At 35.5% G+C, this 21,936-nt stretch overlaps 1 protein-coding gene and 1 long non-coding RNA gene across 2 annotated transcripts in view; one reads left to right on the top strand and one right to left on the bottom strand.

Moving 5' to 3' along the window:
* Nucleotides 1-21,076, bottom strand: part of LOC134746858 (uncharacterized) — a 353,422-nt gene extending 332,346 nt beyond the window's left edge. The window contains exon 1 of the long non-coding RNA XR_010128271.1: nucleotides 20,976-21,076. This is a non-coding gene — a long non-coding RNA (uncharacterized LOC134746858). The remainder of the gene's footprint in view (nucleotides 1-20,975) is intronic.
* Nucleotides 2,876-21,936, top strand: part of LOC134746848 (fatty acyl-CoA hydrolase precursor, medium chain) — a 30,257-nt gene continuing 11,196 nt past the window's right edge. Inside the window, exons 1-3 of the mRNA XM_063681415.1 lie at nucleotides 2,876-3,563; nucleotides 17,485-17,594; nucleotides 17,679-18,992. Coding sequence (XP_063537485.1) covers nucleotides 3,146-3,563; nucleotides 17,485-17,594; nucleotides 17,679-18,992 — 1,842 coding nt within the window. The 5' untranslated portion in view covers nucleotides 2,876-3,145. The remainder of the gene's footprint in view (nucleotides 3,564-17,484; nucleotides 17,595-17,678; nucleotides 18,993-21,936) is intronic.

The raw sequence follows: 21,936 nt of genomic DNA, 5'->3' as shown, positions 1-21,936 counted from the left end.
GAACGGATTAGTCGAACGTTTTCATCGTCAGCTTAAGGCAGCGATTATGTGTCATGCAAACGATACTTGGACAGAATCTCTTCCACTTGTACTGCTAGGCATTCGCAGTGCCTGGAAGGATGATTTATCCGCGTCTACCGCTGAACTCGTTTACGGGGAAGCGCTTAAGCTCCCTGGGGACTTTTTCAACGAACATTCAGTTGACGGATTTGCTGACTATACAGATTTCTTAGCAAGGTTACGTTTACATATTAGAAAATTGCAGCCTTCTGCCGTAGCCCGCCATGGTACTGCAAAAGTTTTTATTTTTAAGGATCTGTCTACGGTTACACATGTATTTGTGAGGCAAGATCTGGTGCGCAAATCGCTACAGCCTCCTTATGCCGGTCCTTACCTTGTTTTAGAAAGGAATGATAAATATTTTGTAATCGACATTTCAGGAAAGGCTGTTTCTGTTTCAATTGATAGAGTCAAACCAGCGTACATCTTGTCGGATGAACCAGGTAGTTCTAGTGCTTTTCCGGTTCCCGGTGCTACAACAGCACCCGCAATAGTTCCCCCTGCTCCTCGCGTCGCCGAACCTAGGAAGACCCGCTCTGGTCGTCAGGTTTGGTTCCCGTTACGTTATCGACCCTAAAGGTCTGGGGGGGGGGCTGATGTGGCGAACCTCTTTGGTCGGCTTACGTCCGCCTGCGAACGCAGGCCGCTAAGCCGATTATGTACTTCTCGTTTTTTATCAAAGAAAACTGACTGATGTGAAATGTTATTCTTTGATTTTGTCAGAAGAAAATATAATTAGTTTTTTCTTTGTTATTTGATTATTTATTTATACCAATAATAGATTATTTAATTTATTATTTATTTATTCAATTTTTTTTTACGTAATTTGGTCGGGTTATTTGTTGCCTTACATGTTATACTCACGTCCCAGAGCCTAACTAGCGCCACCGGAGAGATTAGGAACTATTATTTAAAGCTGAAAGCGGTCACTTTTGCAACAATTCTGCCATAAGAGATTGGCATCCTTTCTATACCATCCATACTATAAAGGGACAAAATTTAACTACTATATTTATTTTCCGACCAACTATGATAAAACGACATTTTAACTCTGCGAATTAAAAGGAAAATGTAATCTTAAGTTCATCATCAAAGATATATGTAACTCCGTATAAAATAAGTAAAGGCTAAGGAAAAAATGTGCCTCGGAAATCAAGAAAAAGGTATCCGAATAGATGGCGCCACACCTTTGGCCTATACTCGGGTAGATGGCGTTGGCGACACCGTTTGATATTTAACAATTTTAACACATGAAATAAAACTATAAAAACGGATTATATCGCGTATATTGAATTTACAATTATCGGGCATCTGGCCGCGGAGCTCCAGCATGCCAGGCGAGCGCTTCAGGTGAACGAGCTCAGGATACCGCGCGTCAACAAGAGGTCCCACATTAAGATCCCCACAGTTGAGCGTAGGCCTTCCATTCTGCCTTTTGTCAGAGGGGTCATTATGAATGTTTCTTCCTATGTATTTATATTTAACTAAGAGTATAATTATTATATATACTATATACCTAAGTTGTCCAGTACAACTCAAGCTTTACTTACCGCGGGACTAGGATCTGTGTAAAATTGTCTTATAATATTTATTTATAAATTTGTGTAAGACTGTCCCAATATATTTATTTTATTTAAGTATAAGTAAAACCGCCCCGACCTCTATAAGATGAGGTACGTAAGAAACAGAAGCAAATGCAATGACGCTAAAGCTCAACTCCGGTCACGCGAGCCCCGCTGCTTGCAAACATTTACTTATACACTACTAGAATTGACAATATTTTAATATTTGGGCCGCTTTTTATTTAGTTGTCGAATTTTTCGTCAGATTTGGATAAAATTTGGTGGATAGATATATTCTTATGTATACAATATAGCCTGCCTTAAGAAATCTACTGGATTACGAAAAAGTATGATATTTTCGTAATTTTCACAAATAAACTATAAGTAATCAGTAATTATATGTATAACGATAGTACAAACTCAACAATTTACTTAACTTAATTTTTTTTATACTATACAATGTGAAAAAAAATTATGGGCCCTGGAGGGTAAGTACCTTAAAACCTTAAGTTAGCTCATTTTCTTCTTTTCTTTTCTTCTTTTCTTGATGGACTTGAGGGCGGTGTTGCCCGTAGCCAATGTCACGTAAAAGGGTAGGAACAAAATAGATGCTCTTAGAGCACGACGCTGTTCGGTGGTTGTTGTAGTTGTCTCGTAAAACCGATAGCTGGATTTTACGAGAAGCACGTGGACTACCGGCCGTTGACTCCAAAATGGTGGTTAAACACGCTTTGAGATTAATTCTCCATTCACTGCACACTACCACATTAGATTATTGTATAATAAAGCTATCGATATTACACTTTAAACAATATTAATGAGCAAAAAACAAAGGAATTAATCACGAGGCTACTATCAAGATGGCGTTCGAACCGGAAGTCTTAGCTCATTTTACTTAAAGGAAACGTTCTTTTATTTTTTTAAAGGAACAAAACAATTTTTTTTTAATTTGCTTGTTTTGGCTGGGAATCGAACCGACTAAAAATTCCAAAAAATAAACATCCTCTATTTTATTCTACTAGTCGATACAGTTAACGTTAATGATGATAACATTTCTCCAAGAAACTTTAGGTCTTGCACTCATCTGTCGTACAAAATATCCATATAATCGAATATTTAGTACTCAAGAATATTTGTAGACAAGCAAAATTAAAAAAAAAATGAAAAATGAAAAAAGCGATTTTATGAAGGCATTTTTTATGGAGTGCATTGTCTATACATATTCCGTCAATTCAATTACGCGCCGCCATTCAAATTACGTTCCTCTCAAAACGTTAAACAAACAGCCACTTCTACGAGACTTGCGGTACACAAAAGCTATTCCTTGGTCGCTATAACAACCACCAACCCCCATATTTACGGGCCGAAGTCAGCACGAGAACAGTAACGCACCACCTTCGAACACGAGCACCCACCAATACTGAAACTGTTTCAAACTGATGCACATAGAATTTGAATGATTCGATATTTGAAAATGAAAAAGTGTTTGTGCTAGTTTTATTTTTATTGTGGCCAGTTAAAACATGATTTGCGTAGCTTTACTCTTGTTGTCAATAAACTTAGTGTTGTCAGCTAGGGAGCCAAAACAGATTACTCTAGTCAACCAAGGGACGATATCAGGAGTTTATATGACGCGTTTTCGAACAAAGAGAATCGCCGCGTATCTAGGAATCCCTTACGCCCAACCGCCGGTTGAATCAAGAAGATTCCAGGCACCAGATTACACAATTTTGCCGGCTTGGGAGGATGTGAGAAATGCAACGACGTTTGCCCCTGATTGTATGCAGAGTGAGCCTAAGGAGGAAGAGGGAGTTGTGCAGAGAGTGCAGTTAAGTAAGCATGATAAACTGTTTGCTACGCTGCTTGAGGATCAATTGGATGAGCCTAGGAAGAAAGAATTCAGTGAAGATTGTCTATACCTGAACATTTACGTTCCTGATGGTGAGTTTCTATGACTACTTTGTTATGTAATCTTCTTTCGATTGTTTCAGGAAGACAATTATGTCCAAAATATGTCTGATAAGGCTAAATATAATCTGGAATAGAATGTTTCTTTGTAGGTTTCTGGGCGGCTAGAAGTAATATAAACTAAATACAGTTCTGAAAATCTGAATACATGCGCGTTCCTTACGGAGGATATTATACAAGGTATATTACTTTCTATTACGGAACGCCTGAATAAAGTTTTCAATCGTCAAATCAATATGCGATTGATGTAATATGTAATGAAAGAAAGAAGCAAAACAAGTTACACAAAAAATCGTTTTTAAAGAAAATAAATTATGCTTCTTTATTACTAAGTATTTTTGAGAATATCAGGGAATACACATAGAATTCATTTTAACCCTAAGGCTCTCTTTAATTTTGCTGGATATGTTTCACAACATTCAGCTTTAGACCTTTTTCAAATATTATAAAACGTTGGTAGTATACATAAGTAAAAAGCAACCAATTCATTACACGCATTAGTGTAGATAACTGTAATACTAAATGCTTTCATACCCTCGAATTGGTTCCACTCCACAAGGAGATCAATCGAATATTTCGAACTTAGAAATTGATGTCGAATTGATCTCCGTGCATCGTGCTTGTAAAGGTGCGATAAGATAGAAGTCAGCTTACCAATACTTAGTTATTTAATATCCCATTTTTAAGGTTTGAATGCCGCTCGAGGATGTAAATAATTAAATCCCAATCATATAGTTTCGTATTCGTACCTACCTACAAATTTTTGTCGTAAGTAGAATTTTATTTTAGGGCTACGAAGTGGCAATGAGCCTTGAATTGTGAAACTGTTTAAATTTCCTCCGTTAAAAGTTTAAGGCTATATTTATCCAATGAGTAGGGTTCTTATCGCTACTTGTCTCTTCAAATTGTTCTAGAACTTATAGACTGAACGTCAAGTTAGGCGGTGAAAGTCTGACTAAGTGATAACCAAGTCAGGTAATAAATTAAAGAATTTAAATAACTCATTCTTCATGCAGATACTTAGAGCTCAGCCTGAGCAGGTAATAAATTAGGCTCTTAAATATATCTTATTTACCTCGTATAATAATCTCAGAAATCTCTTAAGCACAAAATTACGAAAACAAAAAAAAACCTGATCCTTATGACTAAGGGATTAGCTGCATAAATAAGTTGCCGTGACGATACATTTAAATACACTACAATATCACTCATAAATAATAAAATACAATAAAAATGGGCATACGTAGTCCTTCATTAACCTAGTTTTCAAAATTCACAAGGTTCCCCCTCGATCAGATAAGACGGTCGTTTTCTAGGGCCAATACGGGGAGGGCCATTTTAGTCGCATTTTGCTAGCTTCGAATGTGGCGACTTTCGTAGTGAGTAATAAATCCAGGTAGAATTAATATGTTTAGATTATTTGTAGCGGAAAAATCGGTTTCGTAAAGTTGGTTTATGGTTTGTTAAGCTAATTGGTTTGCTTTGTATTGGTTTGGTTGTTTGTCACATATCTATGAAAATTTCAATGTATGTATTGGTTGTATTTGAATCTTTATGTATGGGAGAATATAATTAATAAGTACAACTCATTATTATCCCGAATAAATGGTACACAATATAATTATGTGCCTGTTTGTGGAGTGGAAAATTGAAATTTCAGTTTTATGAAAAGCCATAAACTGAAATAAATATCATATACGAAGGAAAAAATGACCAAAGCCTCCAGTGTCCAGAGCTGGAATCGAACCAGCGTACCCCGTTTACCGGACAGGTGCCTGAACCGCTCGGCTATCCGGCCACGGTGGCATGGGTCGAAATTTCCAAGTATATGACAATTCCCGAAGGCTTGTGGCGCCCCCTGGCCTGGTCATTTTTTCCTTCGTATATGATATTTATTTAAGTTTATAGTTTAAATAGTAGTGTGTCTGCTTGAAAAACCACAAATTAAAATATTTTCATAGAAAATAATTTAATTTGTTCTTAGAGTTTATGAAAAGCCATTTTTAAAGTACGTATGATAGCCATATGTACATATGTAAGTACTATAAAACGTTGTACGATACACACCGCACGAATAGGTAATTCGCAATTCTTTTTGATTTAAAATTGTGTTGTTGCGAATTTCCTACTTTTCGCACTTGTATCGTAATGTACTAATATTTGCCTTCCGACCGTCTACCTAGTGACTCTTATCTAGTGAGGTATCTGCATGACCAGGTGAAATGAAAGTTAATACTACAAAGCGCCGTTAAATAAAAATATAATGTTTTTGTTAAGTTTTTACTGTACCAGGAATATATGATCACGCACCATGTTGCGGAATTTCCCTGGAATTTTTTCATAGTATACTGATCTGCCACCCTATACATGAGAATAGCAGCGCGCTCTTGACAATGATCATAAAATAAATAACAAAATGACGAAAGAATGAGTCATCGAATGTTTGTTGAAACAACAGTTTTAGTTAAAAAAAAATAGTGGTTAGTAAAGTGGAGTGCAATAGATATTGCAAATAAAATAATGTAAGCAGATTTTGTTAACATTTGACGTATAACTTAAAAGTTTTACGATGGTTGTTTTCATTGAAATATATGTTAAATAAAGAACTAACATATATGTTAACTAGTAATAGATATGAATAAAATATTTAAGTATGTATATAAACTGTTGATAAAATCATGGTTGTGCACAAAAAGTGCGAGATTACGAAGAAATGAAGGTAAATTATTGGTGTGTTTACGTTATTTGCCATTTTTATTGAACTCTACATTAAATAGAGAAGAATGACAGCCCCCATAAAAAGACATTTTAGTTATTTACGTAATGTAAACGGTCACCATACGGCTACTTAAATATATCTTGGAAACGTAAAATTGGACTTACCTGACCGGTGGAATGTGCACGTAACTTAAGTAAAGCCTGACCAGAAATATATTTTATGTGGTTATAGTTATTTACGATACAAGTGCGGAAAAGAGGAAAATCGAAACGAGTGGCGATAAATTAAAACACGACCGCAGGGAGTGTTTTAAATCGACACAAGTTGCGAATTACCTATTCGCACGTGTATCGTATAACGTTTTACAGTACATATGGCCCTTTTAAACTTTCGACATAATCACGAAAAGTGCTCTTTTCCGCACTAGTGCGAGAAAGTAGCACCATATGTACTGTAAATGGTATTTACCTTGTTAATTGTAGTACTTGGTTGACTTTCATGAACTGAATTTTTTGTATATTAGGTATATTATAAACCGTTGCCAAATATTCTACATACACACACAACACAAAGCAATCCGCAAAGAAAGCTTTGTTTATTCAAATATTGTTAGCTATAAATTGTGTCGTTCGAACGCTGCTGCCCCCGGCCAGAGCAGGCGATATTTTACACTGATATGCTTATATTTTACCGCAGTGTCAAAGTACTTTGAATATTGCTTTTAAATCTAGAACATTACTTTTCCTTTTCAGTGTAATAATTAGAAAAAAAGGAAAACTTATCCAAAATAGAGTAGCGAATAGCATCAGGCTTTTATTTATTACTAGATGACGGGTCTGACCCGGGACTGTAAATCACGTTGTTTAAAAAAACTAAATAGACGCAATAACTTCATAGTTGCGTTAATCCCGGTTGACCTTATCATCGGATTTGTGAGTATCGTTGACAATAACATAAGCGTCATGGAAGGTCAGGTATAAATATGTGATGCCTGCCTCAAATTCTATAGATAGACTTTAGTTGGGTAGTTATACAAGTTTACCCTATATCTTCTGCTGAGACGTCTGTTGTCGCTTAACTTTACACCTTCTTCTCCTGTATACCTCTCTCAAAAATTTCAATTTCTGGCTGAAGGCAGTGGCCACCGTCTCCATTCTAGCGCGAATTTATCACTTGCCATCCCCTCTCACAAATCTCGTGGATACAGCAAGTCCTTCGCAGTGCGTTCAGTGAAGCTGTGGAATGAGCTGCCAGTTTCGCTCAGACAGGCGCAATCGCTTGCGTCGTTCAAGGAGAGGTTAAAGAAGCTATGGTTATCTGATTGATTAATGTGCCTATATTTGTATTGTATGTATCTTTATATTTTTCTACTTCTTTCCAATTTTTAGTGTATTTTCCCCATTCCTTTTTGTGTAATATATTATATGTTTATCCTATTAATTTTGTATGTATTTATATCCTTTATCTTTCTGGTACCTTGTTGTACATTTTGCTACATTTGTCACCCTCTTTTCACTTTCTCCTCTCATCTACTCAAAGGTTAACTGGAAGAGATCCCTCAAAGGGATAAGTTCGCCTTTGTACATCTTATTATTTGTACCATTTAATTTTTAATATGTATATTTGTACAATAAAGAGTTTACTACTACTACTAATACTACTACTACTTCAAACTCGGGTAAATCCATCGGTCAGATTATGCGATTTTGGTATTAAGAAGAGGTAATAGGGTAGATATTTGCTGAGAGTGTCGAATGGATTTACCCAGGTTTGAAGTTAAGCGACACAGCAGTTGCTAGTGACAGTAAAATGGCTTATCCTGACAGGGTCGCCATGTGGGGATCGGTGGAAGGTTCGTATAAAAAGCAAACAAGTGGAGACAGTTTAAGCGTTTTATTGTAACTAAAGCTTAACTTACTTTATTATGCCCACTACAAAAGCTGTGTTCACTGTATTGGAACGTGTGAATAAATGGTCAATAAATTAAATCGCGATAGACACGTTACATGTTACCTATAAAGTATTTCTTTAAAGTTAAAATTATCAAAAATTATTCACATTTATTCAATTGTAAAACAGATATTCAAAATGCCTTTTCAAAACAAATCTTATATTATAAATATCAGGTTTTGTAAATTTATTCCCTGTGGAACTTATCTCAACCCTTCCAATTCGCTTTGTCCTACAATCAGTGATAAATGTGCGCAATCAGGCGCCCCATCCACCGGCCACTAATTGACGGCCGTGAGTTACCGCGGTCTTCATTTATATTGGATGTGCGGGCTGCATTGTGCTGCATTATGGTTCGTCTCCGTGGAAGATGATGATGAAGATTGATAAAAACCGGACAAGTTCGAGGCGGACTTGCCCACCGAGGGGTTCCGTACTTTTTAGTATTTGTTGTTATAGCGGCAACAGAAATACATCATCTATGAAAACTTCAACTGTCTAGCTATCACGGTTTAAGAGATACAGACTGGCGACAGACAGACAGACAGAGGAGTCTTAGTAATAGGGTCCCGTTTTTACCCTTTGGGTACGGAACCCTAAAAACTACTTACCCTATGTCCTTCTCCAGGCCTCAAACTATATCCATACCAAATTTCATCTAAATCGGTTTAGCGGTTTAAGCGTGAAGAGGTAACAGATAGACAGACAGACAGACAGAGTTAACTTTTGCATTTATAAAATTAGTATGAATAATTTTGTTGTGATATGACATTGAGAAAGCCAGGGGGTCACCAGGGGACAAACACGACGAGTAGGTATCAAAGAAATTATATTCGAAGATATATTATCATTCTGATGACTGTGGACATTTGTTACTGGCTATGTTTTATGTTTACTATGTATTACTTTTTGTATAGCTGTTGATTCCCCAAATAAATAAATCAATAAATAAATAAAAGTGCAGTACATTCCCTCTGTCATTGCAAATGCCATGCAGAGTTAGCTTGGTCCGTCTCTACCAATCGTCACGTTTTTCTACGTTTTAGACATGTCGTATTTATTTAATATAAAATGAATATACATTACATATGCATGAAGATAAACTGCTATCAACCACATCCATATTTATTTAATACTAGCTTTTGCCCGCGACTTCGTCTGCGCGGACTTACTAACAGCAGCTAAAGCAAGCATAGCGCCTGGAAAAATGTTCATAGCAATTATTCAATTTGAGCATATTTTGCACACAAATTAGCAGACACTTCATTAATTATCTCAATTCCACCCCGCTTTTTACTTTCTTAAGAGATGATTTTCGGGATAAAAACTATCCTATGTCCTTCTCAGGGACTCAACCTATCTCTATGCCAAATTTCATCTAAATCGATTCAGCGGTTTAAGCGTGAAGAGGCTACACACAGACAGACAGACAGACAGACAGACAGACAGACTTTCGCATTTATAATATTAGTATGGATATGGATGACGTCAAGACACGTAATAGAATAAATGATAATAAGAGAAAAATGTCTAACTAAATTCATCACCAGTATTTTACCAGAAGCGGGGCTCAAATTGCGGATCATTTTAAATAGAACTTGGATTAGATTCGATATTATTTCACAACATATGATTACAGTACAAATTACATTAATGTCAATTTATAAGAATCTACATTGTGATTGTCAGAAATAAATTTAAATAATAGCAAAATAATCTAAATAAATTACATACATCTTATCTTATTTACATACATAAAGACGTAACTAAATATAAAATATCCTTCTAACCTTTTGGAATCTAATTTAAGGCCAATCCCAAATATCACTTAATATCGTAAGCGATTTTCTCATCCACCTTAGCATCGCCTGAATGCATGCATTATAAACGTGATCTCCAATAACGCTTAAATCTTATGAATCTAGGGATCAATTAAAAACGAATAAACCCAAAACTAAATAAACTGCCCTGTGAATTATTGCTTAATATTTGGCAGGATATAAAAGCCGAGACGTGACCGTGATTCGGGAACCGACCCCAAGTTTACTTAGGCTTCACTTTTGTTCCTCTTTCGTGCAAGTCACGAGATTGACAAGGGACTCGGAAACCATTTTGATTATTGGAAAATTGATACGTCTTACGTCTATTTAAGTTTTGCATGAATATTGGTTTCTAACAGGTTCAATTGTGTGATGAAAACCAAACCTTTTGAAGGTAAGCGCCTTTGTTTTTTGGAGCGATGGATATGACGTGAACGTATGTATGTATAAACTATTTATTGTACAATACACAAAAACACTAATATGGCACAGGCCGTACAAAGGCGAACTTATCCCTTTAAGGGATCTTTTCCAGTTAACCTTTGAGTAGATGAAAAATACATTCAATTTTGATATCGAAGGATTAACCTTTAAACTAAGGTTTTTATTTAGATTTCAAGTCCTATAGAATAAAATAGAATTGATATGTAATACTTAGGAAGCCCATTTAATTTGACCTTACATTTTGATGTGGAATTGAAGTCATTTTGTTATCATTAGCGTGTGCATTTTGCTCGTACTTTTTCGTACATGTATTGGCGCAAGCGAGACGCACGGGCGAATTATATGAGCGCCCTCTAAGAATTTTAAGAAGAGCCCTACGCACATACCTAATTGAATGAATAAAATGTCTTACACGGAAAACATTTAAATCTTTCGCGTTTTGACCACTAATTAAAGCATATTTATACTGGGTCTATCACGAATTTATTTTGTTACCTTTTTTCCGACGTATTTTGCTGGAAACGTCGGAAAAAGGTAACAAAATAAATTCTGTTTTAATATTGCTCTTGATTATGGAAATGATAATTCTTCACATAAAACGACGTGACAGCATGATCGTGATCTCTCACCGCGAACTACTACTTTTAACGTTTAATGTTAATAAACAAAGTACACAAAAAAGTTGATTATAAAGTGCATCTCGTGTCATAATGTGATTATTTAACCTACAATAATTGTGTACATTTCGTTGCGTGTTGCAATTCGTTGACCAATTAAAGTAGATACCTGGAAAATGGTTCCTTTTTTAAATCTCTAAGCAAAGTCGTCTGTCCTACACAGAATTTCCTATATGTATGTGGCTTGTTAGCCTGGGTAAGGCGAATGTATGCACGTGGGTAATTGCTAAGGAATGTTAGCATTTTTGTAATTTCTTGTTTAGTAGGGCAACGTAGCTCGGATCTCGTTAATGTATGCACATTACACTACATTGTTTGCTTTGAGCTTGAAAATAAAAGTTAAGGTGGCATTCGGATGGCGACTGCAGCAGCTTTACTGTTGCGACGTTACTACTGCAGCGTTGACGCATTCGATGACGTCATTGTCAATCTCCTTGATAAATTGCTAGATTCAAAACAATGTCAGTATTTACTTAACTAAGAACTTCTCAATTATAAATAAATGTTAATAACTTAAAAACTACTACATACATAACATACATTCAATTGCATCACTTAACACAAATTATAACTAATCAAACAACCCACCACAAGTCATTCCAGGCGCAAAGGTTCCCAACACGCGCGCTGCGTTTCCGCGTTGAATCGCAATAGATAACCTTTGCACCAGGAATGACCGGGAGCGGGAGGGGATAAATAAATAAATAAAAAAAAATATATTAGGGGACATCATACACAGATCAATCTAGCCCCAAACTAAGCAAAGCTTGTACTATGGGTGTTAGGCGACGATATACATACTTATATAAATAAATACATACTTATTATATACATAGAAAACACCCATGACTCAGGAATAAATATTTGTGTTCATCACACAAATAAATGCCCTCACCGGGATTCGAACCCAGGACCCAGGACCATCGGCTTCACAGGCAGGGTCACTACCCAATAGGCCAGACCGGTCATCGAATTTTAATAATTATAGTCGTGAAGCTCTTAAATATTACTATCGTCAAAAACTAACTCCATTTGGGTGTGACTAATATTTGCATAATATTCGAAAGTTGCAATTTAAAGCATAGTTTACTATGATGGCAATTTTAGTCATATTGTAATTGAAACAATAAATACTTTCTTAATTGATTCTTATCGTCTTAGGTATCGTAAGGAAACCTGCATACATCTACGAAGAAATTCAAAGGTGTATGTGAAGTCCCCAACCCGCATTGGGCTAGCGCGGGGACTATAGTTCAATCCCTCTTGCGCATGAGAGGAGGCCTGTGCCCAGCAGTGGGACGTATATAGGCTGCAATATTATTATTATTATTATTTAAATTGATCTCTTATAACTTACTAGCAAATAATGTAAATTGGTTAAAATAGAACCGCGTCAGGTATACAAATTACAAACACTATCGAGACTAAAAAAAATGATCTCCTGCACGCTGTTACATAATTACTCATTTGTCCATAATTACTAAATTATGTACCTATATAAACGTAAAACAATAACTTCAGCCCCAAAGTTCTCTAGAAATTATCGTTACCTACTAGAGGATAGGTAATTCGTTTTCCTGTCGGGATGAAATATTCCTGGAGCGAAATTTAATTTTCCGATATTTCTAATTTGGCGTTCCAACTTTCTTTAAATTTAATAAAGAGTGACAATGAATATCTTGCAGAGCTGGTTTTGGTTTTACCATCCTCTGACCCCGACTGACACTTGACTTTTTATACCTACTTTCTTTTATGCATAGAATTTGAAAGGCATTCGAACACTGGAAAATGATGATCTAAGTAATAATGATGTTAAAATTTGGTTGATGTGATTCGAATCCTACTGTAAAGTACATTACTGTATTTCAAAGCTAAAAATAAGAACCCTAATTTTAAAGGCATCTGTATTATGATCGTATTATTTGGTATACAATCATCATAATTATGAATAGAGAAATGATTTTAAATAAGTAAGTACTTATGATAAAATTATATTCACGATAGCTAGAACACAGTGACTAAATTTCGACCGCTTTCATTCTTTATTTAAATGTTTATAAAAACATATACAAAAGTGAACAAAATGTAACTCCCGTACTTTTTCGTATATGCCTACATATAGTTATTATTGTACATTAAGGGTCCCCGGCAAGCTCGGTTCTCCATACAAACGTAGTTTCGCTCTCATTTTAAAACGACTAGCTAGATTGCTCTGAAACTTTGTACTTACAATAGGATAAGGTTTATCTATGTCTGTAATTATTTTATGTAGCTTCAGATGCCATAGTAAAAAAAATACAGCGAAATTAAGTTTTTCATACAAAATTTGTTTTTGCTCAAGTTCGTTTGTTTTATAAACTGGAGCTATACAGTGTGTAAATTTAATACGGGCGAACATTTAAACGGTGGTTAGCATAGGACCTAAGAAATATATTGAGATAGATTTTGCTTAGAAATACAATGAAAATTTTAACCATACAAAATAATTCGGCCCGCAATGTAATACACCACACAAGTTACGGGATACGAGCTTTTTAAAGTAACTGTCAACGCTTGTTGGCAGTTACTATAAAAAGCTCGTATCTCGTAATGTCATGTCATCTTATGTTTCTTAATGTTTGCAGTACATTGCTGCTCGGTAAATTATAAAAAAAAAAATACGCGGTCATAATTAAGTGTAACTTAAAAAAACTTCTTAATTAATGATTAGACGGATAAATTCTATATCTGGTTTGATTTATTGCCCGTATTAGATTTACACACTGTATGAGCTAGTTACAGACCTAGATATATACCTCATGTCATTGTATGTGCAAAGATTAATTACAATCCAACACGTAGTTTTATAATGAGAGCGGAACTACGTTTGTATGAAAAGGTGCAATTCGGCCGAGCTTGCTTGCTTGCTTGACTCTTAAGTCGTAATGTGAACTATTTTTAAACGTAAAACACGAAAAGAAATAAATTTCAGCATCTAGAAAAATGTTTAGATATGAAACATTGTTGTGAATACAAAGGCCGGGAATTGTTAAACTGTATTGATAAACTTTGTGCTCAAAGCTGAGAACACAGTCTTTCCATTTTCTTTGTATATTTGGAAAATAAAGAATGTCTTACTTGTAAAATATGACATTGCTAATAAGTAGTATGCTGCCACTTCTTTAGGAATCTTCTGGTTATAGTTTGTCAAAGGACTGTCTCATTTCAAACATAGACAAAGAGAATCATACTGTAGTTTTTCAAAGGACTGTTTCATTTCAAACAGACAGAGAGAATAATACTACATTTGTCTTACACTAGTACTCACTAGCACCGAAAAGAAAAGGATGAGTATAGTTTTGTTTTGTTCTTTATATTTACTGACAATTTTGTCTTATAACTCTTACACTATTACATTAGAAACCCAAAAGAAAATTGGATGAGTATAGTTTTTTTGTTATTTTTTAATGACAATAAAAAAAAGATTGCTTAGGCGTCTACTTAACGTACTACTTCTTCATTTTCTTAACAAATCTTATTATTATCAGTTGTAGATTAAATGTCATGTCTGAGAGCATGCCCTAGATATGTAACATTTTTATTTGCAATGAATAATATCGACACTAGTAAAACATATCCAACATTAGATACACGGTCTTCGTGTAACCAATCACCCGGACGATTCATCACGACGGCAAACGATCGGTTTACCCTTTAGGCGATAACACGAGCACTCCGTAATGTGGACAAATCGATGGATTAGGAACCAATACGCGAAAATTGTTCTCAGATGCGACAGGCGGACTTATACCTAGTGGATCACGAACTTCAGCATGGAGGCTTTGACATTTGTTATGTACGAATACCTAAGTACGAGCGAAATTCATGCGCGAATTAAGTATAACAAAATGCCATCATTTTGGCTCATGGGAATGAAATTGGTATCAACTATTCTTTATTATAGTCATAGTTATAGTTGATACCAATTTCATGATGGATGATAGTACTTTAATTGAATTCCGTTAAGCTTTATCGGACTAAACTATTAGTTTGTTGATTTTGATAGGATTGGCTAAAGGATTGGTGTCAATTATGTAACAGGAGGGTAGCCGTTGTACCTTGGACCCAAAAAATATTTTGAGGGAAACATAGCACATATATCTAGTAGTAAAAGTCTGCAAAAAGTAGCAAAGATGTGTCAAAAATATACCTCATATTTAATATTATTATAACCCAACTGACCTAAAACCCAGTATACTACATATGACTCTTGATTGTTTCCCTAACGGCCTTCTAAAATAATTACGATTTATAAAACTGAAAAGTTTTAAATATTCTAAAAACAGCGGCATGAAACGTTTAAATGCAAGGGTTGTGACTTCAAACCGGGTTCGTATTTTGCGACAAATAAGTACTTACGTCACGATAATTTTAGAATTTCCTAAATTACTTTATTTAAGCACCTTGTAGAATATTTTAAGAATGGAAAGAAATATTGCTAGCTCAATATTAATTATATAACATCGAACAATCATTAGGGAAGGTATTGGATTCGGCATTTTCCTGCCGACCGATAACTTAATTGATGTTAATTATTCTTCTAATGATGTTAGGAATTAACAAAATGTACTTACAGGTTGTTGTAATAAAATAATTAATCTTATGAGTACTTAAAAAGTTATGTGCCTAGAATGAAGAATGCATTGTGGCTAAATTGCAGTAGTTGTTTTTACCCACATGGAACAATGGTGTTCCGGACATTTGGGAGGCGTGCGCGGAGCTGAACCCAAGACGTAGAGGCGCTTTTGACACTTTAACGGGATGTAAGGGGTTCACCGAGTGAGCGGATGCTGCCCATGCCCGTGTCATGGGACGCATACAGAGGCAGCACCCGCATGGTGCATGGACTATTCAGAGTTGACGGAATCTAAACTGAACTTGATTATTGGTATTTATACTATTTATCATTACAAAAGGCAACATAAAAATCACGGCACTGGAGAACGAGATGATTTTAAAAGTCGCAAATGTCTGCATACTAGGAACATTCCTATATGAATATAATACCAACGAAGACACCTTGATAAGCATTACAATGCCGTAAATGTTGCCAAAGGATACTTAAATTAAGTTGGTTTAGCAATTTATAAAAACGTCTGCCAAAATAGGAATTTGCAGCCTTGTGTAAGAAAAATCAACCAAGCTTCGCCCGTTTATATCACACTGTAGGCAATTCCAATTATTTCCCGACCTTTCAATAATAATCTGCAAAATTACGCCAAGTAAGCATTAATAACTTTAAATTTATTTATAGTTTATTTCTATCAATTTGTGTTTGCAAAGCTTAAATTATAACACGATATAGTTTGCAAAAAAAACATTACTTGTAAATACAGTGTCATAAAAATTATGCAAAAATTGACCGAGTGACCTAATGACTTGGTCAATAATGACGTAACGTTCTTAGAACCACAACGCCAGCAAATAGGCTTCACGGCTCAAGTCGTTAATGCAAGTATTCCGTGCCAATTTACTTAACCCTTCGTTATAAACCACTTTACTGACCTTAATCCCACTTGCGACCTAAATATGACGTGTAGGCCTGTGAAGGAGTTGGAAATGTTGGAATGATGAATTTGATGTTAAAACTTCCTGGCGAAGTTTTAGTCGCCATTTCGGACATGTGTCATTTTGCTAATTGCGGGGACGATTTTTAAGATAAAGCTACATACTTATATATTTAGTCATCAGTGACGGATACTTTACTATTATACCTACAACTACGTATATACTACATACTACGTCATCATACTTACTAGTTGTAGGTATATTACATTTCCGTTATAATAATCATTTTCGTAGGGATGTGAAACCTCATCGCTAGCAGGTTCTTCTACTGCAATTAATAGTCAACGCAGGGCTGCTTGTGGCTGCTGTGTTTTATCGCTGACTGTATTTTTCTTGCAACAGGCAACTCGATAGTCATCGATGCAATTCTAATAAACCCAGACACAATGAGTTTACCTTGTTTTATCACAGAGTTCCTATGGTCACCTCCTGACCCTCCTGTGTCAATTATCATCGTATCATTGCATTGTCACCCAACTTACATAGTATATATATGAAGTCTCAGCTCAATTGAATAACGGGAAGTGGGTCTAATTTAGTTTTCAAGATTTGATCCGATCATTTAAACATACAAACATTGCAAGTTAAATAAAAACTTGTATCAAAAGCTTTTCAAAACTGTGCTGATGATACTGGCAATATAATTGAATATGATCAAATCTACGTTTTTGTTTCAGGTTTCAAAATAGAAGGCGGGTATCCTGCGATGGTATGGTTTCATGGCGGCAATTTCATGAGAGGCAGTCCCAACGATTTAAACCCATTTCAATTGGTCTTATCACAAAAAGTAAGCACATATATATTATTTAATTTTGATATTACAAACAAGCTCACACAAACTATTTATGTAAACGCAATTCCTTCATTTCAGGTGATATTTATCTCAGTAGCCTATCGATTGAACATTTTCGGATTTTTTTCGACATTAGACCAAGAGGCCACTGGAAACTACGGCATATTAGACCAAGTCGCTGCTCTGACCTGGGTAAAAAACAACATAGCAGCATTCGGCGGCGACCCGGAAAATGTTTGCATTTTCGGACACGACGCTGGAGCCGTAAGCGTTGGACTGCACTTGATTTCATCTTACTCATCGGGACTGTTCCAAAAAGCCATAGCTATGAGTGGAAATGTCTTGTCACCCGACACAGTAAACACACCTCGAAGAGAACTTATAACCGTCGATAAAGTTGCTACAGCCTTCAGTTGTTTCCGAAAACCATCCTACCAACTACTAGGTTGCCTACGAAGAGTGCCTTTTCAAGCGCTCTTACAAGAGGGAGAATATTTGACGGAATGGAAACCAATTGTAGATTTAGGATTTAGCAATGTCACAGCACCATTTCTGCCTGACCTGCCAAGCAAATTGTTTAAAGACGAAATCTTTAGTCCAGTACCAGTATTGACCGGTTACACTAATATGGAAGATGCACTTCTGCTTGCTAAGGATAGTGACGATACTGGAATAAGTCAAAAAGAGTTCGATGCCATGAGAGAAGAGATAATCCTAGCTGATATAACAGTAGACAATACCTCATGTTTCACTAATCAGCATCATATTCAAGATGCTGTTTCTTTCTTTTACAAGCCCATCCCACCGACTTCGAATGAAACAATACTGAGAAAGCTGTTCTTGGACTTTTATACCGATAAAGTACATGGAGCTACTACTTATCAGTTGGCCAAACATCTGAGCCAACATGCAGCCGTCTATCTCTACCGGTTCGATCTAAAACCCTTCTCTGATATGGCCAACGAAGGTATCCCGGACTGGATTTCAGTGCCACACAACTTCGATTTAATTTTTACTTTCGGTTTACCACACTTAGCTCAGCCTAAGGATTTGAATAAATGGGATAAAAGAGATAAGAGTATTTCTGAGATAATTATGAAAATGTGGTCCAATTTTGCTTGGTACTCGCACCCGACAAACTCAAGTGTGAGAATTGAATGGGAAGCTTTTGAAATGGAAAAGCCAGGGTATTTGATAATAGACCGGAATAATTTCACGATGAGTACCCCAGAAACGATTAACTATAAAGCTTTTGAATTTTGGACTGATTTTTACCCGAAAGTTGTGGAGATCGGTACAAAGTGTTGTAAGGAGCCAATAGATGATTCGGGATCCACTTCAATATTTACCAGGGGGCTTTTCCAAAGCTTGCTAACGGTTCACATTATAACAGTATTAGTATCGTAGCAGTAGTAATTTAGACTATTTCTCATATAAATCAACGCGTTATTTTTATAAAGTCTATTAATTATAAAATGTTTAGTTTATTTACTAATAAATATTATTGCTACGACATGTTGTGAAATGCAGAACCTATTTACGTCTAAGCAATTTCTAGAAATAATTAATTATACTGATAATAATTTATATTCGTTTTATTTAGTATTCATTCAGCCTATAAATATATATATTCTCATAATAATACATATGTTAATTGGCTACTAATTTTCAGATGGAGAATAATATGTTAATTGGCTACTGATTTTAGATGGAGAATAAAATGTTAATTGGCTAGTAATTTTTAGACGGAGAATTTGCATAAACCGTAACCGTTACACAAACTTCATTATGTTTTTACCTTTGCATTTGAAGGCCACAGTGAATTCTTTATTTATTTCTGTCTCCAAAATGTTCACTTCAAATAAATAAATAAAAATAAATAAATAAATATGATGCGACATGTTTACACAAATTGACTAAGCCTCACGGTAAGCTCAAGAAGGCTTGTGCTGTGGGTACTCAGACAACCATAGATAGGACTCAGACAATGATTTACAGTCTCCTTAAAAACCTTATTTGCATTTACAAAGTTCAAAGCGTTTGTCCTTGAGACTAAGGTACTTATTCTCATTGCTCACAGAGGTCTTACTGCAGGAAGACCGGTGTAAATAAGGACTTCGACTAAGCACAGTAACTACAGTTCTCAGGGTTAGGCATGATGTAGTTCAAAGTGTTTGTCCTTGAGACTAAGGTACTAATTCTCATTGCTCACAGAGGTCTTACTGCAGGTCGACCGTTGTAAATGAGATCTTCGGTTAAGTATAGTAACTACCGTTCTCAGGGTCAGGCATGATATATTATAGTCCGACAAGAAATTGTAGAAAATTATTGAGGGCGCCACTTTCTACGTAATTGTCACATTTTTGACGTAAAATGCTTAATGGCAACAATTTAGTATGGATTTTTTTAGTTCCATTTTATTTTATTTCGCATTATAGTAATCATACGCTATAATGGGACTGGCAGCAGTAATGGGATGGTATAGACAAATCCTGTAAAATAAGGCAACATTGTGCCATAAACAAGAGCCATAGAAATACTTGTTTCATTTTTCATTAATTTTTGTTAGTTTTAAATTTAATGGCGCCATACATCCCATGACTGCAGCAAAAACGCAGTTTTAATTTGTAAATAATATTGAAACCAATTGCAGTAAGTATTTATCTATAATTAAATACATGAAAAACATAAAGGACGAATAGGACATTCAACTTTTAACGCATAAAGCGGTTGAAATTTTGCAGGTGTCGGTGAAAAACAAAAAATACTCCAAACTTTATCTTAAATGTTTCATGATTGGTGCTGTTAATATACTGGTAAGACTTCTGCGATTGCTAATAGCAATATGAATAACTAAAAACTCAAGGTCGATTGGTCAGGCGGCCTTCAGTTTCGTCACGGTACCTGGAAAGCTCCATTTTATCTTGATATTTATACAGCAGCAAGTTGACACGAAACAATATATTACGCTAGTATTCTAGAATTACTTGTTATTGGACCTTGACACCGTTGGACCGATTTCCATGGAAGTTTATTTTCTTCGGTAACAAAGTTTTTCTTGCATATGAATAATGTGCCTTTCCTATGAAAGAAGCCGAAAAAATTAACTGTTTCCGATTCTATGGGCAGCTCTCAAACACGAAGTATTGAGACTGAATTGCAAAGTATTATAAAACATGTTTATTTTTTTATATATAAAACAGTTTTAATGGAATATGATGGTTGAAAAAATGTGCATGAGATCGGACATACATGATCATGCTCTGGCTCTGAAATAGTCGGCGCAACCGAGATAGGTACCTCTATTCAACATATTTACTTTAGATATTTCCTTGATATATTATTGTAAGAGTTTAATTATAGTTTTCACCACACCAGCTGGCAAAGGCCCTCTTGATTGTTCAAAAACTAATAATAAAGTTGCATTTTATTCACATGTGAGGCAAAGTAATCAAATGCAAATTGTGAGTTGTTTTAGAATTTAGAATTGACTTTTAAATTTTAAATGATGATTTTGATTGATAAATATTTAATAACATTAATTTTGAATCGATTTGCTTTGATTTTGTTTAATATTTTACAGTTAGTATTTTCCTTGTGGGGTGAAAAATTTTGTGTCTCACTCGGTGTCATAATTTGTTTAACCCTCGTGCCTTGAAACCCTCGCAACGCTCCAGCTTCCATTTTTCGAACCACTCGCTCGTGGTTTAATTTTGTGGAATCTTTCGCTTGCTCGGGTATCAATATAGCACGAGAGGTTAAACAAGTTTTCCCCCTTGTAAAATAAATAACTATTATCCTCTTCCCTGATATCAGTCATAATATATTTCATGTAACCTACAAAGAGGCAGTTTGTTCTTCTAGATTTGTAATAGAAACGTAGTATAAAATAACATAAGTACTATATAATACAAATTCCTTCAGTAAGTTTACAAATTCCGTCAAGCAGATGCGATATTTTTAAATCTATGACGTCGGGTGTATGGCATGGCTCTCGTTGACAATAAAAGTCCCTTTGTCATTTAGCCCAAAGTGGGAGTATGGGAGCATTGCTTTTTGCACCAAAAGCTTTTGTGTAGCATGACAGATCACTTACTTTATGGATGGAGTAGGTATAGTATAGTAAAATTTATCCGGGTCCGCTTGGCAACTAATCCCATGACTTGGCGTAGGCACTAGGATTTTTTAGGCACTAGTTTTTACAAAAGGAACTGCCATCTGACCATCCAACCCACGGGGTAAACTAGGTATTATTGGGATTAGTCAGGTTTCCTCACGATGTTTTCCTTCACCGAAAAGCGAAGCGACTGATAAATATCGATAATAATATCATATT

This window comes from Cydia strobilella, chromosome 13 (genome assembly GCF_947568885.1).
Source record: "Cydia strobilella chromosome 13, ilCydStro3.1, whole genome shotgun sequence".
NCBI lineage: Eukaryota > Metazoa > Arthropoda > Insecta > Lepidoptera > Tortricidae > Cydia > Cydia strobilella.
This window is presented reverse-complemented; position numbering and strand designations above follow the sequence as displayed.